The sequence below is a fragment of the Drosophila sulfurigaster genome, chromosome 2L (genome assembly GCF_023558435.1).
Source record: "Drosophila sulfurigaster albostrigata strain 15112-1811.04 chromosome 2L, ASM2355843v2, whole genome shotgun sequence".
In the NCBI taxonomy this organism is placed as follows: Eukaryota; Metazoa; Arthropoda; class Insecta; order Diptera; family Drosophilidae; genus Drosophila; species Drosophila sulfurigaster.
The window spans coordinates 28,300,760-28,323,510 of record NC_084881.1 but is presented as its reverse complement, the minus strand read 5'-3'; the positions used below and the strand labels follow the sequence as shown (position 1 = coordinate 28,323,510).

Here is a 22,751-nt window from a genome sequence, read left to right as displayed (position 1 = left end):
AGCGGTGATTTTCTAATTTATCGGTTAGCCACCACTACCGAGCTTACAGCAGCTTGAGATGGGAAGAGAAACAAGGAGAGCATTACGATGCTGCCATCGTACGTATGTGAGTGTAGGTGGCAACGCAGAGAAGAGACATGATCACACAAGAGCTTTACAAAGGAGAGGGAGCTCTCACAGCATATGGGAGCGGGTACAGTATGCAGGGCAGTGCATTTGTAATCGTTGGGTAAGAAATGAGCGAGATGCAAATATGCACTTCAAATTGTATTAATGCAGTTCTTTCTTAGCAGTGCCTATTAAGTGAGTGTAGAAGATGGACGTACGCGAAGTGAAATAAAAATAGAGAAGCCACGCTTGGAAAGCAAACAAGATGAAGACGATATTGGAAATGGGTAAGTTCGCTTTTATTTATTTAATAAGTACGTATTTGAAAGAGGGCCAATAGTTTTACAAACTGCGCAGCGAATTAAGTAAACCCTTTGACAACGTATTAAGCAAATGCTATTTTGGCTATGCGTATGGGTCTTAGTCGTATTGTCTGACTTCAGCCGCTTTCGCTTGAAATGAGCTTTCGAATTGGCGGTCGCAGTTTTATTTTCGCATTGCAGGGATTTGCGTCGCGTCATTTATCCAGCGTAACTGCGCCCACGCCCTAAATAAGTTTCCAGGAAGACAATACGAAATGCGCCAAACGACTCTGAGTATGAGGCGAATATTCATAAAGAGTGTTGTCAACAATTACTTTCTCCCTCTCACTCCCCACTACTTTCCACCCAACTCACGTACATTTATGCTGTGACGTTGGCGCGCAGCTGACTTGTTGCCTACTTAACAGCATGATATCTTGCGGCGTAAATAATTGCAGCCACTTTTTTATGATTCTCGGTTGCGACACCGCCACAAAGCAAATTGAGGGGGGAGGGTCAGGTAACGGGCGACTTTAGGGACGATTTGCCTAAAATTTTTCATCAGACAGGCGACTAAACTTCGCAAATGTGACGAAATATTTCATTGATAAAACGGCCGCCAAAATCTTGTGGACAGCAGACGACGACCTAACAAGCCGAAGGGTCGTAAAAGCTCGGCAAAGCTTTTACGCACTTTTTGCCAGCCGCCTTCGCATTCATTCGTTCGCTGAAAAGCCGAATCGGTCGACAGTAGTTCGGGCTTTTGGCAATCGGCTCTGAGCTTGTCCTTTATAAAAGAACTCGGCGCCTCTAGTCAGTCACGCAGTGTTCAACAAGTAGTAGGAGCAACAGTTGCCCATAGTACAGTTATTCCTGGTTCGAAAACTAGTTGCTCAAGTGTACGGATTATCGCAACCAAGTGAGTTATCGCGCTAAATCTACAGATTTGATTGGAACAGAAAATTACACAGCAATCCAAAAAATATTCTTCAAAATTTTAAGAATAAACCTAAGTTAAAAAAGTTTTTAAGCCAAGTTCGTAATTTGCGGCAGTTTTATCTGCAACGCGTCGGGAAATCTTAGAAATGCCGTCGCCGTCGCTAAGTTCGTCATCAAAGACAATATGACAACGAGTGCTATTGATATCAAAAACTATTTGTGGGAGTATGATTTAGTGCCAAGGGACTATTAAAAAGTGAAAAAATTTAAAAAAAAAAATGCATCAAAAAACTTGTATATTGTTTCATATTTTTGCAAAATTTACATACATTGAAAAACATTTTTTGTTTAACTCAACTGACAACAAATTTAAGTAGAATATAAATCCTGAAATTAATTTTCGCAAAGAGTTTAGCAAGTTTTTCAGAAAGTCTAGTCATTAAGAAGAAATTGGTTTTCCCAATTTGTACCTTCCCTAAAATAGACTCTACATTCTAATGAATTGCAAAGTTTTTCTTTTAGTTTAATTGAATTGGAAAATAAAAATCTTTCGGAGAACATTGCTAGCTAAAAAATGCGAAAAATGTAATTTTAACTAATGGAAAACTAAAGCGCAGCATAAAAATAGACTACTTTGATTGCTGTGCAAATCAATCATCAATACTAAGAAAGGGTTTTCAATTGCCAACAATACAAAAAGGACCAGCACGTGTCAGAAATTGTTGGCTTATAAAAAATGTAAGCGAAACGCTGCAAAGAAATCAATCATGTGCTCTTGTTTACCGAAAATCTCAAGAAAAAAAAAGTTTAATATAAAGTCACGTTAATTTAGTGTGTATAAACACACGATGGAAATAGGTCAAAGTGCATCCCATCTTCATGCACACAAGTGAACACACACGCAAACACACTCGAGCACAGTATGTGGGAATTGTTGGCACCTTTTGCAAATACCGTATAATCAAGTTGGATGCGTGAGAAGCGCTGGGTTCTTAAGACACTTAAAAGAAACACGTTGAAGTAAAAGTTAAGTACAACCTGCAGCACAGCTTTCGTTTTGTTTTCTGATGCAACTTTTGAGTACATTATTAAATTAAAAATTCATTTGCACTATGGAAAGACACAGTGTGAGGATTTATTCAAATTGCCATTAACAGATTGAAAATTAAGTGAACACAGCATTAAAGTGTCAAAGTTGTTATCAACTTTATTATTAAAAGGGGATTTCAATATGGATAGATAGAACTTTTGCAAATTTATGCGTTATTAAAATAAAATTCAATTTTCATTGTTGTTCCATATTAAAGAATAATTGAAAATGCAATTAACAAATTGATTATATTAATTTGGCAATTTTTCGCAGTTTATCAGTGAAAGTTATTTACTTTTTTTTATTTAAAACGCACTTTCAGCGTAGAAGGAAACTTTAATCACACATTTAAAAGTTGTCAAATTAACAAACCATAATCAGTATTAAAAAACTTCATCAGATTGAAAATTAAAGAAACACCACATCGATTGCTTTAAGGAATATTTCAAATAACGATATTTTTAGATAAATTGTTTATATTATAGAGTGTTTAAATTTAGAACTGGAAAGTCTAGTGGAAGTTAGGAGATTGTCAAACAGTTTCAAGTCTAAATGTCAAGCAAATAAAGTAAAGGCAGTGTCGCTGTGTAACAAACAATGAAAATTATCAATATTTGCGGAAAATGTTGCCAAGTAAACACCTCATGACAAATCCCTTTAGTTGAGAACTCAAAAAATTCCAACCGAGTGCTGTGAAAGAATGAAATACAGAAAAGCAAAACTCAAGAAAGAAAATTCCCCAGGCAGCGAATGCATTGTGTATTGGAGTCTGTTACAATGTGAAAAACAAAAGTCAACACCTGGGTGTGTGTGAGTGAGTGTGTGTGTGAATCCCTGTAGGAATCGCTGGCAAAGTGTGTGTGTGTGTTGGGCCCCACATGTTGGTCATCGAACAAGGATCAAATTTCATGCTTCAGGCATAACAAAAAAGTAGAAAAAACCGATCGCTGTCTGAGTGCTTTTTTGTGTGTGCCACAGCCACACATATCAAATTGTTTACCAGCGAGAAATCATAAATCCATATTTTTTGCGTATGCTAACGAGACTCGTGTCTTGAAAGTGGGTTAATCGAAGCTGAACAAACAGTTGGGAGTGTAAAGAAAAATCACAAATTTTCCTAAAATGTTGTGTTAAATTGGGTTGTTAAAGTCTCTTGCAATTCCGGTCTTTTTAGTTTAATAGATACCCTGATATACATATTTTCAACAGGATATTAAATGTTTAATCTTAACTCTTTGCGTATTTCACTTCATTTCAACATTTCGCCAATGTCTAATTTGGTAATTTATTGCACATTTCTGTCTACCTTCTATAAAAGTCAACTGTAGCAGACAAAACACTACACACATGTTTCTATAGAGATAGACATGTGGTGGACTAACTCACTCCAAAAGAAAACATCTGGTCAGTTTTAAGCTGTGACAGCCTCCCACTAATAGATATTCCTTTTGTGTGTATTCAATTCACTTTAAGCTTTAGTCACAAATACCTTAAGATTCGTGTCAAATGCAATATTAAGTAACACACTTTGCTTAAACTAACTACCAAATATTTTTGGGGTTTTCCTTTCTTTTTTTTGTAAGGAATTGCAGCTGTGTTTCACTTTGTTGTTGACGCTCCAATTACATAATATTGAAATGAACCTTTCTGCAAATTGCCTGGCAAAGTGAAGAGCATGTGCATTAGTTTTTTTTTTCGGGGACAAAGTTTGACTTAGACCCCTGTGTAGTTTTGCCAATTCAAATTGTGGACGAGCGAGGGAGCGAACAAGCTTATTGTGCTTAGTCAACGCTAATTAAACAACTTTTTACACTGCACGACAACTTATGTGTGTGTGTGTATTGTCCAGATGGGGGATTCCCCCATGATCCGGCCTACGCTTTGGCCTTAGTCCATTAGGCTGTTGGCCAGTTGGACTCTTGTTCCACTTACTTCGTATTTTAGCTCAATTTTCTCATTTACGCAATTAACTGTGCGTTTATTGCGAAACAGGTGAGTTGGCAGCCAGGTGACAGCTACAAATGCTCTTTCCTTTTTACGCCTCTCTCTTTCTCTCTCTGTTTGAATGTGGTCGGGCTATTTAATAAATTTCATCTTACCCCTGGGATTCACAGCTACGACAACACGACAACAACTACGATAAGAACAACAAATAGGACAAGTTTTCTCCAACCTTCCTATTTATTTTTTTTTGTCCTGTTTTTTGATGTTCCGAGGGCACTTTCGACTCTGTGTCAACAAGTTAATTAAAGCATTTTGACAACGATTCCTGTTTGCACACAGTTTGGTTACACTTCCATTTAACACCCCTTCGACCCACTCTATAACGATAGCAGCTCTTGAATATTGCAAAAAAAAAAGGAATAAGCTAAAACTGCTGGAAAAATAAGCCAAAAGTGGCAATTATAATTGAAAAAGTTGTCGTCCGATGCCGGAAGGCATTCTATTGAATTAAGATTTAAAGGAATACTTTAAGGTTTCTATATTTGTGTTAGTTTAAAGTAAACTATATACAAAACAAAGAGCTTTAAATATCATATCAATTTCACAAATAATTAGAGCCTAATTGTAAAAGATTTTAGGGAAACACTTTCCCATTATATTATTTATTTAAAGTACATGTTAAAGGCTTTTTAAATTTTTAAAGTCTAATAAAGTATTTAAATAGAAAGGCTTAGGTTTTAAATCATAATAAATAAGAATATATATTTGTCAAATTCTTTTTTAGATTCACACTTGTCCCACACAACAAAACGAAAAAGAATTTGCATTCAAGTCCAATCAAAACGTGCAATGAACAAGAAATTGGCTAAGAAAACTTTTCGTTTTGGCTTTCTGGGGACAATTTTAATGAGCAGACGAATTGAAAAATGTTCCTTTTGGCTTGTCAATTTGTCGGGGGCGTGTCGTCGCAACGTTCGCTTCATTTATGTGTATTTGTTGCGAGAACTGTGCATGGTTCGTTTAGTAATTCGTCAATTTGTTTACTTCACCGCAAAATGAGCTGCGTTCAGTTGACTGAGAGAGTTGGCGATGCCACCTTTTTTTTGTAATTCTAGTGAAGCTCAATTTAAATTTGAATGTATGGCAACACTTTTGGCAGTGTGGGATCGCAATGATGTGGCCACACTGATCAATCGGTGTGACGCCATATTGAAATTACTTTAAAATTGCAATTCGCAGTAAATCTAAAATTGTTCGTGGTGCTAATTTTAAGCGTAGCAGACACAATTTGTTGACTCTGTGTTTTGTGTTTTTCTTCAACAAATGAAACAAATCGCAAATTCCCCCTCCCGCTGGGAGGAGTCGGGACCGCAAGTGCCAAAAGTTTGATGCAAGCTCATTTATATTGTTAAGTTAAAGGAGTGTGAGGGTGACAACGAGAAAAAACAACAATGCGGTGGAGTGAGAAGGATGTCAGTGGCTGGGCTAATGGCAACCAAGACATGCACATGAACGTGTTGTGGAGTGGGCGGGTCGTGACGTAGAGAGGGGGGGCTAGCAAAGTGTTAAGCGTGGTCTGCAAATCCGCAGCGAAGGAGTTAAGCTGGAGGCGGTGCCACGCCCTTGCTTAATTAAATGAAACGATGCTGCGAATGGCGAAGGCCTTAAAAATAAAAACAAGCTGTATGCATTACTTGGAGCAGTGGCAAGGCGAAAAATAACTACGCCAAGAAACCAAACATGAGCAACGAATGTTGTCTAAGAATCGGCACAGTGGAGCAGATGTGATTATTTTCGATAGCACTTTAAAATATTAAAGTTGTTATAAAAAAAAGTCAAATGTAGCGTAATATTTAGTATGAGTTAAAGTAGTGTTAAGTAATATTTTTGACGTTATTATTATCACTGTTGTTATTACTTACTTAATATTTAGTAGTGAGTTAAAGCAGTATGTAATTGTTGTATTTATAACAACGTTATTATCTTCATTATTCACTTTGACATATAATAATAAATAGCTTTGGTATATAAATTTGTGATTTTATGTTAAATTGTCAAATTAGTTCAATTGTATTAAATACTACTATAGTTTTCCATTTTAGATTTGTGACATAAATTTGTGATTTTATGTTAAATTAATCATTTAAATAAGTTCAATTATATTAAGTACTATTATGGTATTTCATTTGCCATTGTAAAGCTATTTCAATTAGTTTATTTATAGCATCCCCTTTTAGTATAATTATTTTTAACAAGTGGTCCCACTGTGCAACGCCTTGAAACAGGTTGTTGATTTAAACCTTTCGTATTATGCGTGTGTGCGTGCCTTCGATGTGTGTGAGTATGAGAGTGTGTGCTTTTCAACACAAAAATCAGAAACACCCACACGCAAGGGAGAAGTGCAGAGTGAGGGGGAGGTAGAGGGGGAGGCGAGTTTTAGCTCCTATCAAACGGTAGTGATGGTAATTACCCTCATGTACATGACACGCATCTCCATTTCAGCCAGCAGATAGAAGAGGCAGCAAGAGTCGCGACGGAGTGCGGGAGGACAACACGCTAATCCCGAGGACAACAGTGAGGACACACACGCACACAAGAAAAGAAACGAAAAGAAAAGAAAACGTCATGAAGCCCGACATATTAACGCTCTGCATCCTGGCAACGACGATCCTGGCCAGCACACGTCACGTCATTGGCTTTCTGACTTCCCAGACGTCGTCATCGTCGCTGGCATCTTCAGCTGGCATAGCAGGCAATGCCATTGGCCCAGCATCAGTTGTGGAGCAACAGCAGCAGCAGCAGCAGGAGAATGATGTGGTGATACAACCGCGTCGACACTTGGACGCAACGTTGGAAGCGTAACGTTTACGATCCCGGCGATGGTGAGTCCCTGATTAAATGACACTGCCTTTTGTTGTTTGGCCAAGGATTACCCCTGACATTTGACTCCTTGATGATGACGACGACGACAATGGCAACGACGACGTCCCGCGTAGGCTTTGTTCTTATGCTTTCGTTTATTCATTGCTCGTTGGTTCGTTCATTGAGCCGCCAAAACGGGTTACACAGTGATGGGCAACACGAGACAACGCAAAGATTCATTTCAGCATCAACTTGCTCTGCTATCAGTCATCTCTTTAACCGAAGAAAAACATTCTCGGAACATTTACTGACTAAAGTAGGGTATATAGGATTTGCTCAGAATTTTCATTGAATTGAAGAATTTCTTTAAAATTTGAATATTTCGTTTTTTCCATAGAATTATCTTAGACAAATCCAATTTATGATATAAACCATATTTATTCAAGATTGTTTACGGATTGAGGAATTTTCTTACAATTTTGAAGACATTTTAATTTTTTTTTTTTCAAAGAATTATCGTAGAAAAGTTAGCAAATACATATTAAGAAATAATGAAATAGCTACATTTTTGAACGTTTAAAAAAGAACAGATCATATTTTACAAGATTGTTTAAGAATTGAGGAATTTCTTTAAAATTTAGGAAGATATTTCGTTGTTTTCGTAACACTATCGTAAAAAATTCAAATTTTAATATCCCAAATTTCCAGATAATATAGATTGTTCGAAAAGAACAGACCTTATATATCCAAGATAGACAATCTTATAAAAATTAAGATTTATATATAATTTAATGATTTTTAAAATCACCAGATTTGTTAATTTTTCCTAAAACTGTGAAATCTGAACCAATTTCAATATCCTTTCCTCCTCCATTGCCCAGACCACTCAATTGAAATAATTTATTCATGGTTTTGAAAATTCATTTTGACGTAAAACTCGTGAAATCCCATTGGAGTGCCCCTTTGTCCCTGTTCTCTGTGTGTCGCCAGTTTATTTCACTGCACACTCAACAGGTGGCCAGCGTATACTTAAAATGTAGCCCGCTTTTAGGCGCTCGCTCGGCTTTCAATGATTTGAATGGTCGTTGGATATTTCCGGTCATTGCACAATTTCTGAAGTACATTTATCTATGGCAACACACAACAAAACATATGCGACGCACGCATTCTCAAATTCTCACATATCACACATTATACATTACACTTAAAACGCAACGCCCACAGAAGAGAGTTGACAACATTTTTTTTTTTGTGTTGTGTTGGTTTGACATTAGGTTGCCTAAAAGCTGGTTTACGTCAAAGCTCACACACACATAGTGCTGTCAATATTGACTAGACACACACACACACACACACACACTTACACCCAAACTTTATAGCTTATGTTGAAATTAAAATTTGATTTTTATTTCTTTTCATAAAATCAATTTTATTAGGTTTCCAATTGATTTGAGTTTTAAGACCACAAGCATTTACATAGGCTTTGTAGAATTTGTGATGTAATTCAGCAGAAAATATAACTGAAATTACACTTAGGCTGTGAAATTTTGAAGTTTACTTAATGTTTTAATTGAAATGTTCTCCAAGTAAGATCTATTAAGAAAGAGACTACATTATTCATTAGTTTCCGATACATTTCTTTTTATAAAGAATATATATTTCTGAGCACAGATTATTTTAAAGTAATCAAAATATAAATACCTTAAGAGTATTTATATATAAATACTACACTCTTCAATATTGAATTGTTTCCTAAGAACCACTTAATATTAAAGTTGTTAAACCTATTAATCCAAGCTTAAATGTTAAACGATTCGTGTAAGTCAAGAACTGTTCCCCTCATAAAATTGAAATGTAGCCCAGACCAGCCACGGAGACGAAGCGGATAGTCAGGAGGATGCTGCCAAATGAGACAAAAGGCAAGCGGCTGATGGACGAGCAAACGTCAGGCACAATGAATGGCCAAATTGAATGACTGACTAACTGACATGGGCAATGGGATGTAAGCAGATGGTAGATGGGAGCTGAAGCTATAGTTGTAGCTATAACTGTGGCTGTCGTGCCCATTGCCGCCGGTCAATTTCCGCTGCGGCGATAAAGACTCGCTCGTATATATTTTAATATGTATGAGTATTTTTAAGCCGCAGAACAAGAGTGGGAACTGAGAAGTGAGAACTGAGAACTGAGAAGAGACAAACAAACGAGTCAAAAGTTTTAAATGTCAGCTGGCGGAAACTTGACGCCTGTTTGTGGCAAGACGGGGGACGAGAACGACATCGAGGATTGTGGCCGGATTAGTGGGAACTTGTGCAAATATTAAAATGCCAAATAATACAAGATGTTTGTGGCTTCTTTTTCTTCGTTTTCCATCTCAATCCCAACCGTAGAGCTGCTGCAAGCCCTCAACACGGAACTGGGGCTGGCCATGCCAGAGCCAGAGGAGCCAGACTACGTGAATGCTGTGAATCCCAATACGAATGCGATTGCGATTGCGAATGAGCTCGAGGTGGCCAGCAAGTTCGAATTGCTGAAGAAGCTCGAGGACGATTTGCGTGCTGAGCAGGAACTTGTCGACAAATCCGCTTTGCTCATGAAAATGCTTGAGGTAAGTCCAAAAGTGCCAGCTTAAAATACTGAATACCCACTCACTACTTCCCCTCGCTTCAGGATCCGACATTGGACACGCTGCCGTTGGTCTATGTGGAGGAGGAGGAACCGGCAGCAATTACTGCTGTTGCTGGCAACGATGACTATCCGGAGCTCGAGACGGGTTTGCAGAGTCTGGTGCTTGGCCAGACCAAGCCGAAACGTTCGCGTTACTATCGTCGTTATCCCTGGAAGCGTCACAATCGAAACCGCGGGTAAGCAGAGAGCTCCCCTCACCCTTTAGATTGCACACACATAGAGCACCCCTTTTTTTTTTGATTCTCCACCCACCCCAAAACAAATCTTCCCATTCCACCCAGTTTATGATTTGTAGTCGTAGTGTTAGTTGTCCAGGTAGAATATTGTACAAAATTAACGGGAATGCAACTCAAATCGCTTGCGCTCTTATTTCACCTTTTGTTAAAATAGAAATTTCATTCGAAAATTGTAATTCTTGCGATTTGAGCTGCTGCACCATTATTTATGTAGTTGTAATTGATTTGATTTTCACTTACTAAAATGCATCTCCAAGAGTCTCTCTAGGCCCGTTATCGAGAATTAACACACATCACTGACCTGAGCTAATCGTCTCTTTATGTATCCAAAGTCTAATCAAAAACTAATCAATCAATCCTCAACGCCTCAAATACTGAAATACTGTGGGCGTGACTATGAAACGACAATTCTAATAGCCACATTATTACCGTTATCAGTTCTTACATGAATTCTATCAACAGCAACTATGAACCGGAATTGCGTTACGCCTGCACCCCAAGCAAGGAGGATATCTTCAAACTTCTGGTCAATCTGCATGAGAATCGCAAGGGAAATCACAGCAAGACGGTCAACTTTTGTAATCGCAAGCGTCCTGCTAAGGCCGTGTTTACCAACATACGATTCCTGGGCTAGATTTGGATACGGAATACGAATATGATGGACACACACACACTGAGACACAATACACAAACAGGTACACACACACATACACACATATGTATACCAAGCATCAATTGTACATTGCTGACAAAGTCAAGCGCGAAAACTGGAGAACAACAAGCACTAACAATTAGTTAACTAAACTAAACGAAACTAACATTAAAGTAATTAACCAAACTATTAAGTACTTAGAAAAACCTCCCGCACTTGGTAGCAATTTTTGAATGTATTCGCACCTCTAAGCTAGACAAAATTACCCCTAACCTTACCACACACACACATACATAAAATTACACTAAACCCCTTCCCCCTAAATGTGTTGTATATATACCGAGATAAAAACAAAATATATAAAGTTTTAATATTGTGTGTTTACAACTTTTCCAACTTGTCATATCATTAGAACGCGTCAATCGGTGTCGGTAGTTGAGTATTACAAACAAAAGAAAAAGAAAAATCTATTATTGTTACTAACTCTACTATTACTACTAATATTATTACGAAACTTTAGTAGAAATTGCGACTAATTATAAATACGAATGCAAAAACGAAACATCAATGTGTATATATGTATATGTATACTTAACAAAACTAATTCTTATACTTGTATGTAAGAATCAAGGAAAATCTTAATGCTAATAATAATAAAATATATCCATATATATTATCCCTCTGTGCGCAATCAATTTAACTCTTTATTGCTTGGCGGCTTAGTATAAGAACCCCATAACAAAACACAAATATAAGAGTGACGCTCTTCTAATAATAATGACTTATATTTACAGCGAAGCGGTAATTAGCATAATGAAGCGTAAAGCTGTGCGCTGCCATCACCATGGTGTAATAATAATGCGAGGTTAACTGTCAAGCGACAAAGTTACACGTAATTGTTATCGCGATGCAAGTGCAAGAGAGCAGTTGATACAGCCATAAGACAACCTTGTCTTGACCTCTACCTTGCATTTGCAGAGAGCATTCACAGCTTAGCCGCAGTGTGACTTTAAGCTCTCTCTGTGTCTCTTTCGTGTTTGGAGTAAAAGTGATCAAAGTGAATGGTTTAATAAGTGGTGTCAAACTGCCTATCAATGGCTTCGTATTGAGACATCGTCATAACAAACGACAGCAGCACAAAAACAATTTAATGCTTTTTCCGCACATATGCCAACAAAAAATTTATTGTCATGCGGCACAAAATATTTGCAAGTAAGTACTCCAACTTCTATTGTTTATCTATGAATCTCTCTTTTTTTTGTCGTTGTTTTGGTTGTGCGTTGTTGACGTCAGAGTATGAGATGTGTGAAAAAGGTTTCTCTGCTTAGTCAGCGCACACTTTGTGAGGGGAGAGGGGGGCACTGTGCTGAGCCGAGTTGTAAAGCAGCCGCATTGTTGCCAACGCCATTTCCGTTGTTGTCAGGCACAGCAACATTAACAGCAGCAACAACAACAAGAACAGCGGCAGCAGCAGCAGTAACTGCTCTTCAAACAGATAACATAACCTCAATGCCAAGTTGTCGTCTGGAAGTGTTGACCGTGAGATGCCCGACCAGAGCTTAAGCAAACAGCGCTTAGAACTGTCCAGTTAGCATTAGCAACAGCGGGGGGTGGGAGTTGTAGTTGCTCATGCTTAGACATTCAATGTCAGTGAGATGTTCTCGCACTTGAAGGCGGAAGACGGTCCACAACCGCATGAAGCATCACCACAATCGTCTCACTTATGAGACGTGCTCAGTAGACAATGCCAAGCTTCTGTTTGAAGGAAAATGAGAGTCAACACCTGCTTGTAATATTCACATCTCTTTCTGCCGCACTTACAATATATTAGAAGCTGGTATTTATCTAGTATTTTAAATAGTGTGGTGTTAACTGCCAAGGAGTTCTTCAAAAGTTAGTATTTTTTGAGAATAAGGACTTTTTTTCTTTCTAAGTCGCTGTGAATGTAACTCTTATTGGAAAGTCACTCATTCATTTTATAGAATTTCATACTTTTTGGGACTAAAAATCAGGCTGTATAATAATTAAAGCTTTGGCATTTAAAATAGTTAAAAACTTTATTGTCCGATATTCAGAAATCTAAATCGAAACATAATTTTTGTTACTTTTTGGTGGGAATACGTTTAATAGCACAATATTCTAGAACATTTGAGTTTTCTTATGCAGCTAACTAACCAAAGATGTTGCTAAACCAACTGCGCAGCGGGGCCAAGCAGATGGGTTTGGTCAGCCACAAAGTGTCGACGGAGAGACGCAGCACCTCCATGTAGTCAAAGGTGCAGCTGCTCTGCTCGAAAGCTTTCGTCGTTACGGGTTGTTTGTGCTGCACGCCATGAACGGAAGCGGAAGTGGATGATGTTGTCGCAGGCGTAGCTCTGACGTTGTCCTCCACCTCCTCCGCTGCATCGAGAGCAGCGCGTGCGAAAGCCTCGTCAGCATCGAAGTAATAAAATTCCTTGCGTGTGGAGTTCGTCTCCACAACACGCGACGGCTGCTGGGCATCCAGACCCCGAGCATACGTCCACGCAGCCTGACGCGACTGTCGATAAGGGGTAATGGGCAGCAGAGGATTGAAGGACCAGAGAGGAGCCTGTGCTTGCGGATGGTAGAGAGGCTGTTGAGCCAACTGTGGCTGGTATCCAAGTTGAGGCTGATAAGCGCCGAGTTGAGGCTGGTAGCCAGCTGGCAAGGGAATTCCTGTAGGTAAACCTGTTGTGCCTGGCAGTCCAGTAAAACCATTTGCTCCTGGCAAGCCTGTGAATCCTGTAGATCCTGTGAAGCCTGCGAGTCCTGTAGAACCCGGCAATCCGGCGAGTCCTGTTGAGCCCGGCAATCCTGCGAGTCCTGTGGTTCCCTGCAAACCTGTTATTCTGTTCACACCCAGTGCTCCTGCACCAGCGCCTGTTGATCCCGCCAAGCCTGGCAATCCCTGCAAACCCGGTCGATAGCTTTCCGTGTCCTGATCCTGGAAGATCTCCAGCAGGAATCCATTAGAAGTGCCGCCACCCGACTGTCCCATGCGCAGTCGCAACGCTTTGCGTCCCTCGGGCCAAAAAGATTTGTGCACATGTCCCGACCGACAACCACAGTAGCGCTGACCATCCAGCTCTATAAAGTCTCCACTGCAAGCTGCTCCCGCCTGTCCAGGATAGATGCCTCCTCCCGACGGCTGCCCAAAGTCAAAGAACTTGAAGAGAATACGCAGACCAGCAACATTTTGTGAGTTCTTCTCCAGATAAAAGACGCAATCCCGCTGCTGTCCCGGAAGTAAAGCATTCAGCACGGTGCGTGGAAAGCCAGGGCTGGACAGATAAAAATGCGACTGGGTGAAGCTGCTGACACAGCAGAGATCCACGGAACCACCGAACTGTTGCAGCGTCTGAGGGTCGTAGTCCTTAAGCTGCACGCCTTGGGGCTGAAAGGATGAGCTCTGATATTGCTCTGCGATGGCGGGAAGTTCCTGCTGTTGGTGTTGGGATTGAACTTGAGCTTGAGGTTGCTGTTGTTGCAATTGTTGTTGTAGTTGTTGCAGGGATTGTTGCTGCTGCTGTTGTTGTAGCTGCAACTGTTGCTGCTGCAATAGTTGCTGTTGGAATTGTTGCTGTTGCTGCTGTTTCTGTGGCTCGTTGCTACAAGGCGGGGCTAGAGTGCCAGCTGGCTGAGCTGCGGGCAGGTAGAAGCTACCTCCCCGAGCCGGCAGATAAGGCGGATAAGCGACGCCTGGATAGGGATAAGCGTTGATGGGTTGATAGCCAGGATAAGCTGCAGGAAAACCAACAAACGGCGCTTGCTGCGGCGACAAACTAAAGTTGCCTGGCAACGGAGCGGGCGTCGACTGCTGCTGCGGCTGTTGATGATGATGGGGATGCAGCGCTTTTTTGGGTGGCAGCTTGGCATTCACCTGCACCGTATCATCCTCATCTACATCCATATCCAGGCCACGTGCAGTCAAATCCTCATTCTCGCAGGCCAAGCGTGTGATTAGCAAACGGAAACCGCCCGCAGTTGTCCAGGGAGAATCGTCGCTAAGGAAACGCAAGCGCAGAATGCCGTCGGGCGTGTGATACTTCTTGATGCCCAGCACCTGGCCACAAAGCACATCCATATCGTCATCCGACTGCTGCAAGCCAATGGCCAGATAATCGCGACTGCAATTCTCCGAGAGTTCCAGCTGAAAGTCGAGGAACTGAATGTGGAACTTGGTGGGACATCGATACGGGGAGCGTATGACAAAATCCACGCAAGTATTCGGGGGATAATTATCCGGATAATTCGGTGACTCGATGAGACTCTGACGTTGTCTGTAGACGCCCTGAAGTTCACACTGCGACAGCTCGTCGTGCACAGCACAGCTGGCGTAGATTAGCACCGAGCAGAAGCAGTAGAAGCTGCATAGACAGCTCAGAAGATCCTTTCGCGGCATGGCAAATGAGGAAACGAGGAAGGAGAAGAAGAGAACGCGTGCCGTTGTCGTAACCTGTGGAAACGCGCTTCAAAACGCAACTAACTCGACGTGGGTCACTCGAAGCGCTCTTTGGGTCGAAATTAGGTGCGACTTTTCGGTTTCACTTGCCAAGCGCGGCGACTTGAACAATTTGCACTCTTGTTTATGGCCACAACAAAAGGGTTTACTTGTTTAACTTGCGACTACATTGACGTTTTATTTTTGCTTTTTGGCATACCAAATGCTATGGAAATTGGGCATCGGTTCCGAGTTGTTTCCCCATTCCATTCACAACTCCCCATCAAGCATAGCGAGCATTGAACTTCACTTAGGAAAAAACAGTATTAGTTGACATACTTGGACCAAGTTAATTTCATCTAGCACTTGACAATGTAGTGCAAAAAGGTTCTGTAGTTAGTTACAAAGAGAATATTGTGTACCTTTTAGCGAATTTCCAACAATTTGTTAGTTTTTTTGGTTGAAATTTGTATATTTACCAAATTTGCCATAACATATTAAGGGTATTTCAGCTTCGACCTCATAAGTATTGCTTCTCTCGTGTTATCGTATTGAATTCATACTTAAGCGCTTTTTAATACAACTTTCCCTTTCCTTACCGCAAAGATTAAGTTGCTGCCTAAAATAGTATATATGATTATAGGTATTGGACTGTAAAAAGCAGCTCCAGCTGCCTCAGCTGAATTGTGTTATATACTTAAAAATTATTAGCAGATGGGTGATAATTGCTCTTATAATATTCGGTTTGGCCATAACCTTGTTTACTATCAAAGAAATACAAATGAATTCAACATAAATACGTTTTAGAAGATTTAAACTCAGCAGTTTAACAGCAGCCTCAGAACTCGACTTCATATTTTAGTCAACAGCACAAATATGCTTATTTTATGCATCAATATGCAATGTTTTTTAAAATGTTAATTTATTCGCAAGTATTTAAATGCGAGTTTAAAATAACTCGATAAATATGTTGGCAATCTTTGTCAATTTTCTTTAAAATTAAACAGCTAGAAATGATTTATTTTTATTTGAATCTATGATCAAAATAGTTGTCATAGTTTATTAACAATTTCTAATTTCTGTATATGGACTCACATTTTAAATTTTAAAACGAATTTATTAGTAACTCTTAGGGACATATTAGAATTACAGCTGTGAACTTTGAAATAGCAGTGCTCACGACCTACGCGTTTACAATTGAAAAATTCTATTATAAACGCCACTTCAAGTAAAAATTTCGGTATAACAAATTCATGTATTTATTTTTAAATAATTCCCAATGTTTTCACTATTGGTAACTCATAGAAAATATGGATAATTTTGGCTGCACATTGAAATAGCAGTGTTAAGAGAAATTAATGATTTATTTTTAAGGTAAGACGAAAGCTGCAAAAATATGTTATTATTACTTAGTATTTTAATTTTTGTGATCAAAGAAGTTCAGCCATTTAAGCTATACTTTATTTTTATTTATATTTTTATTTTTAAAAAGTTTTTATTAATAACTCTTACTTAGCGACATGTTGGAATTACATAGATTATATCACAACTATTTGGATTAAAAGAATTATTTGTAGCTGCTCTAGATTAATCCACGTCGTCATTATCCTCATCGCTGTCTTCGATCTTATTGATTTGGAATGTGTCGCAGAACGCTTTGAGTTCATCAAATGTTTGCTGTTGCTCAGCGAATTTTCTTTTAGAAATATCCAGCAGGAGTTTCCCAATTTCTACGTGTCTTCGAGCCTTTGCAATTCTCAACTTCATTTGTCTTATTTTATTTTGGACTTCCCTGAGTTCGTTTAGTTTATCTATATAATTGTTATCGTTCACATTTAGCAAATATCTCGAACGCTGCGAATTGTCAATGAGTGCAATTTGAAAGCCATTGGGGCATAAATTGATTTTGATTAGAAAATGCATTGTGTGTGTGATGGATAATTTAAAGAAAAATCTTTAGATTTCTAAATCAGTCAGCACAAAGTTTAAAAGTAGAATGGAAATGAATCGTATATTGCTTTTAAATGCTTACTACGATTTTCCTCGTAATTTATGATGCCTTTTAAATAAACATTTAAAAATAGTCTGCATCTGAGCAAAATTATTGTAAAACAAATTTCGCTTCACATAAAAAGTATCGAGACCATAAAACGTAAATGCGTTAAGTGCCGTTCAAAAACCAAAAAACTCAGTCATAAAACCAATAAAAGCGACCAACAAAACCAGCAACAACAATAAATGGCAAACACACACAATGCGTCACACACACACTTGCATTTTACAATGGAGTACAAGTTGCATAACGTTGTTGTCTGAAAATATTTGCCTACGCTCGTGGGAGCGATAGCTGCAGTTGAACCACGCCTCCTTAACGCTTCATGCTTCATATTATTTATCTTTCTCTTAGGTTTGCTGTCCCACATTCAAGTTAAGCGCACGCATGGCAGCATAATAAGAGAAGAAGGTTGCGCTTGCTTTTGTCACAGATCAAGCAGCTGCTTGCTGTGCTTTCATTTTAACAGAAACTGTCTGTCATGTAAGACAACAGATATTTTTATTCTAGCTTTGTAAAAATTCAAAATTCCTAAGAATTCTGGCTTTTTGTTTTATCCACTTTCGGCTTATTTCCAATCTTAAATCAAAATTCTATTTTGTGGTAAAAACTAGATTCTAAATTCTAAAAATAGTGCAGCGCGATGACGATGCGACTGAACTTGGATCATATTTTGAGGAGTCAACTGATGGATAAACAACAGTTTGGCGATCATCATTTGGCCAGAGCCACCGACAAGGAGAAGTCCACTCTCAGACTGGGTGCTGGCAAATCGGAGGCGTATAAGTATCTCGTGGAGAAGGGCAATGTGGGCACCCGGGTGAACTCGATGATCTCCAGCATACACCAGCACATGAAGAGTAAGCAGCGAAGCAACACAATTAAACATCCATTTAAGTTTCTTTTTGTAGTTACTGCTCCGCCACGTAAGTCTGTCCCTGCGGTGCCAGCTCCTATTGCTCAGATTCCAGTGGAGGCTTCCATCAGTAAAACATCCGCTGCAAAGAAGATGCGTCGCATCAAAGGCGGCGGCGGCACTGCGGTAGCTAGCAATAAAGCCATGCCACTGTCACGCATGAAGGCGCGCATTAATCAGCAGTCACAGCAGATTATGCGACGCGGATACGTAGATTTGAATCCGACAAATTACACAAATCAGCGACGCATTCGTGAGGTGCTCGTGCAAAAAACTGTGCTAGAAAATATGTTGTTACAGCACAAGAGATTGCAACGCGACAGGCAAACCATTGCTCTGGACATACAGCGAATGCGTCAAGATCTCGACAAAATCAAAAACAAACTGGACACATCAATGGAAGCCTTAAAATCGACACGAACTCTCTATAGTGGTTTCAATAAGGGCAAAAAGGGACTATTGCCGCTGGGATTGCCGACGAATGCTACCCTTGCAGTCAAATCGGGCTCAAAAATCATAACGAAAACGCATTCTGCCAAATCGAGTAAAATTATTGCAAAGAGGCAACATACGCCTTCCACAAAGAAGATGCGCGCGCGTCGTTAAAATTTGAATTTAAATTTAAATAATGGCAAATTAATGCACACTGTTGTGCAGTGTTGCAAATGTGTCTTTTAGACTGCAACAATGTGGCAACACTAAAATATTTTACGCGCGCCGCCATATGACCACTGACAATCGATATGTATCGCATATCGATTACTCCAATTGACATCCCTAAATCATGGCGTCTGTCTCGCCTGTACTAGCCGACAATTTTGTTATTTCATTTATTTTCGTACATTCTCGTTTTGTTTCACCCCAATTATTGGCCCAATTGTCAGCTGTAAAGAGTAGTTAACTTAAACGCCCACACACGCACACGACGACATGGGCTCATCCAAGAAGCACAAAAAGAACAAATCTGAGCGGCGCGAAAAATATGAGGGTGAGACTGCAAGAATTGCACATGCTTGCAAAATTGACAATGTTAATTGTATTTATTTTATAATGTGTTTAGAATATAGCCAACATCAAGATCCCGCACAGTTGCAGCAGCGCGGCCTGAAGTTAATACTTAAAGTGGGTTCCAATGCAACGCCCGAGTACACCGCCAATTCGCCGCTCACCGCACTCGATGGCCACGGACCGCCAACAGCCGCTGAGGCAATGATGTCTGCGGCGCCAAGTAGTCCAGCGGGCGTGCCAGAGGAGCTTCAGTGTGGCGAGCTGGGTCATCGCGAGCGTCACAAGAAATCCAAGAAGAAGAAGAAAAAGAAAGATCGCGAAAAGAAACATAAACATCACAAGGAGAAACGCCATCGTAGTCGTGATCGACAACACCGTGAACTTTGCTCCGAGGAAAGGCAAGCTGATGAGCACAACACCTCTGCTGTTTCCGCCGCCGACGACAATGCGACACGTTGCAGTCCACGCAGTCAGGCGCCAGCATCAGTGGATCCTGATGGCAGTCAGGATGGTTTTAGCTTTATGGACGATGATCACGATGAGCAGTCACAGCCACTGCCCGAGAACATTTTGTATTACGCTGGTATTACCACCGACAACTCACCCTCCAATTGCCCAGTTAGCAAACCCATTGTACCGCGTAAACTGGACGAGATTCTGAGTTCGCCGACGTCGTCGTCGATGGGCATCACAGCTAGCGCCAGTCCAACAAAACCGTTGCCAGATGTGAGTAGTTATATAATTGCTTTGCATGTAGAGATTAACAATAATCCTTTGCAGTTACTAATTCCATCGCCATCGGGCTCAACAGCGGCATCCACGCCGGGTGGTGCCGGCTCTCTAAATGCCTTGACGCCCAAAGCGCTCGAGGCTCCCAAGACGCCGAGCAGCAGCAGCGAATCAGGGCGAGAGCCTCGTCGTTGTGTGTTGAAGCTCAAGCAACAAAAGTCGCCGTTGAACAAACTATTGGAGCATCTGCTGCGCTTCCTGGAGAAACGTGATCCGCATCAGTTCTTTGCGTGGCCCGTCACCGATGATATTGCGCCAGGCTATTCATCCACCATCAGCAAGCCCATGGACTTTCTGACTATGCGGCAAAAGATTGATGATCACGAGTACGGCGCACTCACCGAATTCAGCGACGACTTTAAACTGATTTGTGAGAATGCCATGCGCTACAATCGCGTGGACACTGTGTATCATAAGGCAGCCAAGCGACTACTGCAGATTGGCATGAAGCAACTGCAGCCGGAGAATCTGATACGCACACTGAAACCACTTTCCGGCTACATTCGCGAGCTGACCGCCAAGGAGCTGGGCTTTGAAATCAGCAGCAATGAGCTGGCGGGCTACGATGCCCACGATTCGGCGGATGAGGGCGCCTTGACAGGCGCTGAAGAACCAACGCAGGCACAGCTCGAAGAGGAGGAACGTAAGCGTGTGTTACGCTTGGAAAATGCACCTAAAACACACTTTGAGCCGTATGTGGATGATTTGACCAGCGAGGAGATACTCGCCCAAGTGCAGGGCGCCGCAGCGAAGGCCAAACAGCGTATTAGTGCCAAGCAGCGAGCTCACAAGATGGGATTTCTGCGACAACACAAGGATGGCAGCACCACGCTCAATTTGCTCATACGGGATGAGAACGAGGGACCCGAAAAGGTCGTAACTATTGGTGATTTAGTTGGAAAACTACCAACGGGCAGCGGTCAAGTCCATGGTTTGCACACGGATCAGCGGAACAATGTCAAGCCAGTGAAGCCAATGAACTACGGACCATTTGCCAGCTTTGCGCCTACCTTTGATTCGCGTTTCTCTACGCTGAGCGCCGAGGAAACGCAGCTGGTGTTGCGCACCTATGGCGATGCCTCCAGTGCCGAATATGCCGAGAGCATTCTTCAGTTTACTAAGGACTCGAGCTATGGCACCACAATTGCAAATGGTTTGCTGGACATTCTGACGAATGGGGAGCACAGCAAATCACTGGATGAACTCTACAGCATGCAGCTGCAGAGCTACGAACAGAAGGAGATCGACAAGTGCTTCACCAATCAGCAAAAGCAGCGACAAAGCGAACCATCGACCAGCAACGAGACGAGCGAACAAATCGAATTGGAGTATGAAAAGTACAAGAACACACGACTGGACTTTAAGCGCCTGCGTACGCTCAAGGATCTGGGCATTGATGTGGGTTTCCTTGATGAAATGGAAACGGATATGAAAAACTTTGAACTCTCGCGCCGCATGCAGGAACACCTGAGCAATAACTTAACGCTTATCGAGAAGCTGCGGGTGATTCAAAACGAACGATTATCGCAGCCGTTGCCTTCGCACCTAGCGCTGGTTCAGCCAGCTGGCCAGGAAGAGACGCAAATAGCGCAGCAATTGTCACAGCAGCTAACGGACCTGGCCAAGAAGCTGCCACCCGCAGCCATTGCCGATCAATACGCCTTGCGGAAGGCTATGGGCATGTCCTACGGTAAGTGACCATGAATTATCCTTTCGAATTTGTATTCATTATAATCTGTGTTGCAGCTGGCTTGCCACCACCACCAGCGTCTCCACGCGTACAGCTACCTGAGCTGCTGCAGCAGCCCGTTGCACTGCCACAGCTTCATCCTGTGGCCAGTAGCAGCAGCAGCCATGTTCCCATGGATATTGATGAACCGGATGTGCACGCTGGCGGCGATTTGGAGAACGAGCTGCGTGAATTCCTCGAAAGCGGCTCTGGTATGCACGCCTCCAATAATCCAGTCGATGACAACAATATCGTCGCGCAGCTTCTCCTTAATTAGATTCGCACACGCGGAACAATGTTTATAACTAATGCGAGGACGCTAAATTATTTTCATATATATTTAAATCAGAATGGCATTCTCAATATTAAAAAGAAAAAAAGAATCCTTATCTTAAGTATAGCAATAGTCCTTTGATTGTTAATAACTTTTCTTGCAGATCCTACAATACGGCAAAAAGGATTTCAATAAATTATATTTACGATCCTAGCTATAAGAAACAATCTAGGCAATTAAGAATAAAAGCAGTTAAAATTCAAATTTACAAGAACTAAACGAATGCTTTTTATTATCCTGAAGCAAGTCCTTGAAAGAATATGATTTTTATTATCACAAGGTAAAAAAACTCTCAAGCGTTAGAAATTTTAAAGAAAATCAAAGAAAAAATATATTGATAATTTTTTAAGGGGGAGGCATGCAAAATTTGTTCAAAAATCAAAAAATCGCCTGTAACTCAGCCGTTTGAAGGACGATTGCGATGTCCTTTGGCACACATATAGCTCTTAATGTACAAAGCAAGGATCAGAAATAAAAAGGACGAAAGTCCTTATGGGAGCCGAGATACAATGACTTTTTTGTATAGAGAAAATTGGCCATAACTCCGCCATATCCTTGCCGATCCTTTCGACTCATGTGTCAAACAACTTCGTTTAAGTAGCACTATCGACTGGCCAAAGGACATCCCAATCGTCCTGTGCG

General features: G+C 40.8%; 4 protein-coding genes across 8 annotated transcripts; 3 read left to right on the top strand and 1 right to left on the bottom strand.

The window, feature by feature from the left end:
- The first annotated feature begins 288 nt into the window (after nt 1–288).
- On the top strand, nt 289–11,205 carry LOC133835238 (uncharacterized). 5 transcript variants are annotated; one of them, XM_062265191.1, is made up of 6 exons: nt 1,239–1,329; nt 6,886–7,200; nt 7,241–7,265; nt 9,633–9,850; nt 9,913–10,106; nt 10,629–11,205. In XM_062265191.1, exons 2-6 carry the CDS (start codon nt 7,009–7,011, stop codon nt 10,798–10,800), a joined length of 801 nt encoding a protein of 266 aa, XP_062121175.1. In that variant the 5' UTR covers nt 1,239–1,329; nt 6,886–7,008; the 3' UTR covers nt 10,801–11,205. The 5 variants fall into 5 exon arrangements, with proteins under 5 accessions (XP_062121172.1, XP_062121175.1, XP_062121171.1 ...); XM_062265188.1 differs by lacking the exon at nt 1,239–1,329 and adding an exon at nt 289–395 and having other exon boundaries at nt 6,886–7,265; nt 10,605–11,205; XM_062265187.1 differs by having other exon boundaries at nt 6,886–7,265; nt 10,605–11,205.
- Nucleotides 11,206–12,936: 1,731 nt separating this feature from the next.
- On the bottom strand, nt 12,937–15,707 carry LOC133835226 (histone-lysine N-methyltransferase 2D). The gene has a single exon (XM_062265173.1). It carries the CDS (start codon nt 15,239–15,241, stop codon nt 12,989–12,991), a length of 2,253 nt encoding a protein of 750 aa, XP_062121157.1. The 5' UTR covers nt 15,242–15,707; the 3' UTR covers nt 12,937–12,988.
- Nucleotides 15,708–17,808: 2,101 nt separating this feature from the next.
- Nucleotides 17,809–19,237, top strand: LOC133835233 (uncharacterized). The gene is made up of 2 exons (XM_062265182.1): nt 17,809–18,193; nt 18,245–19,237. The coding sequence occupies exons 1-2, from the start codon at nt 17,977–17,979 to the stop codon at nt 18,853–18,855; spliced, it is 828 nt and encodes a 275-aa protein (XP_062121166.1). The 5' UTR covers nt 17,809–17,976; the 3' UTR covers nt 18,856–19,237.
- Nucleotides 19,095–22,258, top strand: LOC133835223 (bromodomain-containing protein 7). Its single transcript, XM_062265169.1, has 4 exons — nt 19,095–19,237; nt 19,310–19,983; nt 20,038–21,736; nt 21,793–22,258. Exons 1-4 carry the CDS (start codon nt 19,180–19,182, stop codon nt 22,050–22,052), a joined length of 2,691 nt encoding a protein of 896 aa, XP_062121153.1. The 5' UTR covers nt 19,095–19,179; the 3' UTR covers nt 22,053–22,258.
- The last annotated feature ends 493 nt before the right edge of the window (nt 22,259–22,751 follow it).